The 4,220-nt window shown below is 58.3% G+C and overlaps 1 protein-coding gene across 1 annotated transcript; it reads right to left on the bottom strand.

The window, feature by feature from the left end:
* Window positions 1-1,612: 1,612 nt before the first annotated feature.
* Window positions 1,613-2,899, bottom strand: RRS1 (ribosome biogenesis regulator 1 homolog). Its single transcript, XM_065629310.1, has one exon. It carries the CDS (start codon window positions 2,823-2,825, stop codon window positions 1,743-1,745), a length of 1,083 nt encoding a protein of 360 aa, XP_065485382.1. The 5' UTR covers window positions 2,826-2,899; the 3' UTR covers window positions 1,613-1,742.
* Window positions 2,900-4,220: the final 1,321 nt, after the last annotated feature.

Raw genomic sequence — 4,220 nt, 5'->3', positions numbered from 1 at the left:
GCCGGCGCCAGGGCCCCGCCGGCTCCCACCCGCTGCCCGAGCCCCGTCTCAGTCGCGTAGCGACCAAACCCGAGGGCCGTGCGCGGCTGCAGCACGAACTGTCGCCATTCAGGGGCTGCCGGGGTCCCCGCCCCAGGCTGCGAGACCTTCACCCGCTGCCTCATCGCTGCTGGAAATGCACAAACCGCCCAGGATGTTGAGTTCACCAAGAACATTGCCGTCAGCCTAAAATGCTCCTCAGGGGTGTGCGTGTGCGGAAAAAAGAGCCACTGCTCTCTGGTTGTGCAGGTACGGGATGTGCCCTGTGGGAACGGCAAGAAAATCAGAGGTCTGGAACATATCTTGAAACAACTTTTTATCCACATTTCCAAGTGCTTTCTGCCGCTGATTTGCCTGGCTGCTTGCATCGCAGGCCTGGTATTTGGGGTCATGTCCATGAGACCGTTCCTGCCACAAACAAGCCCAAAGCAGCCTAGACTGCTCAGTGTGGCAGCAAGAAACATTTCAGGGGCAAACAGCACATCTGATGCAAAGCCCATAGGCTGAGCACTCATCAGTCCATCAAGGCCACCCAAATCCCTTCAGCTCCACAGTGTACGTACCCCTCCTGCCATCAGCTGCCACCTGACACAGGTTGTGCTTTTTGATTGTGCTTAAGCTGCCATCCTACTGAACTGCTACAGAACGAGGTAACAGAACTGCTATAGTCAGCTAGCTTTTTCAAAAACTCATCCGTAGCGAAATGTCATCATTAACCACTCACAAGTTAACTGCTTGAAATTTTGAGAACTTGATTTACTTGACATTACTAGACTTTGTTTTACTAGTCTCTCTTACCAGGAATGGCCGCAGGGAACACCATCCTTCCTGTAGCTAAGCCACATACTGGGACAGCAAATTGCATTTTTTAATTTCAAGGGTACAGGAGGCACTACAGAGTTCAAAAGAGTAACAAGCAGGAGTCTGAGATCACATCCAATATCTGCTCTCAAACAGCTTGCTAAAGAAAAACACTGTGAAGCTATTTTTAAGAAATGATGGACTACTGTTAATACAAGGAGAAATGTAGTTTTTAACCCGCTGTTCAAGACAAATATTTTTCTGTTGAATTCAACAGCTGGTCACCAGGTTTGACTCCCCCTTTTTTTTTTTTTTTAAAATCAGCAGAACTCTGTAAGAAATCTTAGTGATTTCTTAAGTCCTGCAATAAAGCTTTCATGTTCCTTTTGTAACAGCCTGAATACTACAGAGCTGAGCAGAACTTGACTTACAGAGCAAGAGCTCCACCGTCAGGCCACTTGTCCAGCACCCTTGCCCTTTAACTATACCCGTGTCCCAGCAGGCTGTTACTCCATCAAAACACAGGTTACAGCTGTGGTTCACCAGCTCCCCACCTATCCCAGCTCCCTGAGCAAGGGACAGCTTTGCTCAGCTTCAGTCCTGCCTGGAAATGCTGCAGCCATGAAGCAACATCACCTGGCTGTCCCTGTGAAACCCCCAAACCGCAGGACATTGGGGCTCCAGACCCCCTTTGAGACACCACCAGCTCCCCTAGGACAGAGCAGAGAATGCTGCCCTACGGGGCTGTCAGCCAAGAGCCAAACACAGGACATTTTAGAAATGCCAGAGCATATTTATTGACAAACAGGCGTGGGAATAGAGCACCAGGCAGGAGGCTGGCAGTGACAGTCCCTTTCCATGCCTCAGTCGGCATGCCCAGCTCCATGCAGTCCATCCAGCCCTCATGCCTTCTTCCTCTTGCTGCTGCTGGTGCCACTGCCTGCAGGACGCTGCTGCTGCTGCCGCCGGGCTCCGCTCTTCTTGCCGCTGCGGCCAACGTGCTGCCGCCGGCGGCCACGCTTCCCCCGCTGTGACTGCTTCTTGCCCTTGGCAGCGGCTGCCTCGGCTTCCTCCTGCCGCAGCTGCTTGTTGACGGCGCGGGTGATGTCGAGGACCGGCTTCTTGCTGTTCATGTCCCGCAGCAGCTCCAGCTGCCGGCCACGCTCAGCGGCCAGGTTGCCCAGAAGCGGCTCAAAGCGGCGCTTCTTGCCGCCGCTGCGGGACGGCGGCTCCGCCGGCTCCTTGGGCAGCCGGGGCTGGAAGCGGCCGAGCGAGGCGGTGGAGACGCGGGCGACGCGGGCAACGTGTCCCAGCTCCTCCCGGCTCTGGTGGCCGGTGGGGTGGAGGGGCGCGGCGGGGACAGTGGTCGCGGCGCGGTGGGCGCGGGCCAGGTTGCGCAGGCGGTTCAGCTCGTTGCGCGCCACCCGCTCCCGCTTCTCCCGCCGCAGCCGGGCGAACTGGTCCTCCTGCGGGTCCGCGCCCGCCGGCACCTCCGCCAGCCAGGCGCGGGCCGGGTCGCCGCCCGCCCGCCGGTAGCCCCAGCGGCGCCGCCACTCCTTGGCCTGCTCGTCCCACACCAGCGCGGTCCGCTTGCGCCGCCGGATGCCCTTGAGCCGCGCGAACTGCTCCCAGCGGGTGGGCGGCCGCGGGCGCGGCGGCGGCTTCTCCCGCGGCAGACGGAACGCGGGCTCGGGCAGCCGCGCCACCAGCGGCCCCCCCGGCCCGCCGGCGCGCTCGGCCGGCAGCTGCCACAGCCGGGCCACCAGCAGCTGCGTGTTGTCGCGGGCCAGCGCCCGCAGCTGCGCCTCCCGCCGCGGGCCGGCCCCGCGCAGCCCCGCCGCCGGCGGCGGGTTCCGGTCCAGCGCCAGCAGGTTGCCCAGGTCGAACTCCAGTTCCAGCTCCTTCTCCACCGTGACGCTCCGCCGCTTCTCCGCCTCCTGCTCCTCGGCGGCCGCCAGCACGTCCTCCACCCGCGCGGCCGCCATGGCGGCGGGCTCGCCGGGCCGCGCCGCGCCGCGCTCCGCACGTGGGAGCCGCTCCCGGAGGTGCCGCGCAGCCTTTCCGGTTCAGCGCGCCGGAACCCGCGCCTCCGCGCCCGGAACAGCGCGGTGCCTGCCGGGAGCTGTAGTCCGCGGCGGGGAGGGGCCGGTGCTGCCCGCAGGCCGCCCCTGCGCCTTCTCCCGGCTGCTGGAGCGTCACCGCCCGTCAGTGCCTCTCGTTCCTGCCAGGAGACGCCTGCCGCCCTGACTTGGGGGCAGACGCCTGCCGCCGAACTGACTGAAACCCCCAGCGACCCTCGGGCTGGGGCCGCGTGTGGGCCGGGGCGGCCCCGACGCAGCTCCTGCCGCTGTCACGAGTGGGGCCGCGGCGGAGAACGTGTGGAAGGGGCCTGTGCCTGAGGGGAGGCAAAGGCCAAGAGCAGCTGGTGCAACAGTGGCCTCTCTGGCGCTGGTGCGCCCGGGCACTCGCACACTGAGGAGGCCCGAGGCTGAGAAACCGGAAAATACATTTTCAGTCGTGGGGTTGGGTTTTTATGGTAACTTACTGTTTATGTCTGGCGGCTACTGCCATAGAGCAGCACCTGTAAGTGGGACCAAAATTCACATACTGTGTTCCAGCTCCACAGAGATCAACACAGATCTGGAGGGCGAGTGTCCCCGCAGAGAAGGGAGAGGAGGAGCAGTGTTTGGAAAGCAGGATCACCTGGCAGATGTTGCATCAGGCGTGATGATAAGTGAGGTGATCAAGTGATACTGCATGCACCCAAAGGTCAGCTGGGTCAAAGATACCTCTGCGCTATTTTTAAACAAATGAGCTGTGGAAGAATCCTTTTATAGCTATACAGTGATATGGCTTGTGTGGCTATGACATTTTGAGCTGATGCTTGATGTCCTAAAAACAAGCTCGTGATAGCGCTTAACTGTAGCCAAGGAAAGTAATGGGAGATTTTATTCTAAATACAACTTTCTGCTAAGTTATACCATATCTCTGCCTTTATATGATGTTTGAAGTGATGGAAATTATTCAGAGTATAATGCCGCAGCAGTATTGTTGAAATGAAAATAAAATGCCGTCCTTGTAAAATGAAGACGAATAGCTGATTCTCAAATCCTAGGGTATCACAGCTTGTACTTTGTAATCCTAACTATGATAAAGGCTTTGCTTTTTCTATTGTTAGGAAAGTTTTCAGTAAACTAAGGCAGTCTATTTCCTAACACCATGTCAGCAGTTCTGAGTATGATTCAAATACCATGGAGCACAGAGTCCCTATGCATTTAAGCCCAGGTCTGATGGCATAGACAGTTTTCCCGTTTACCACAAGATGGCATAGTGCTGGCTGATATTTTGTTCCCTTTCTTGGACACCTCATACTCTCACCA

Source organism: Caloenas nicobarica, chromosome 2 (assembly GCF_036013445.1).
Source record: "Caloenas nicobarica isolate bCalNic1 chromosome 2, bCalNic1.hap1, whole genome shotgun sequence".
Taxonomy (NCBI): domain Eukaryota; kingdom Metazoa; phylum Chordata; class Aves; order Columbiformes; family Columbidae; genus Caloenas; species Caloenas nicobarica.
The sequence above is the reverse complement of the archived record's forward strand: the minus strand, read 5'-3'. Positions and strand labels throughout refer to the sequence as shown.

What these genes read in the sequence shown, in the direction of transcription:
- RRS1 (XM_065629310.1), bottom strand. Translation starts at nt 2,825, where the DNA reads ATGGCGGCCGCGCGGGTGGAGGACGTGCTGGCGGCCGCCGAGGAGCAG.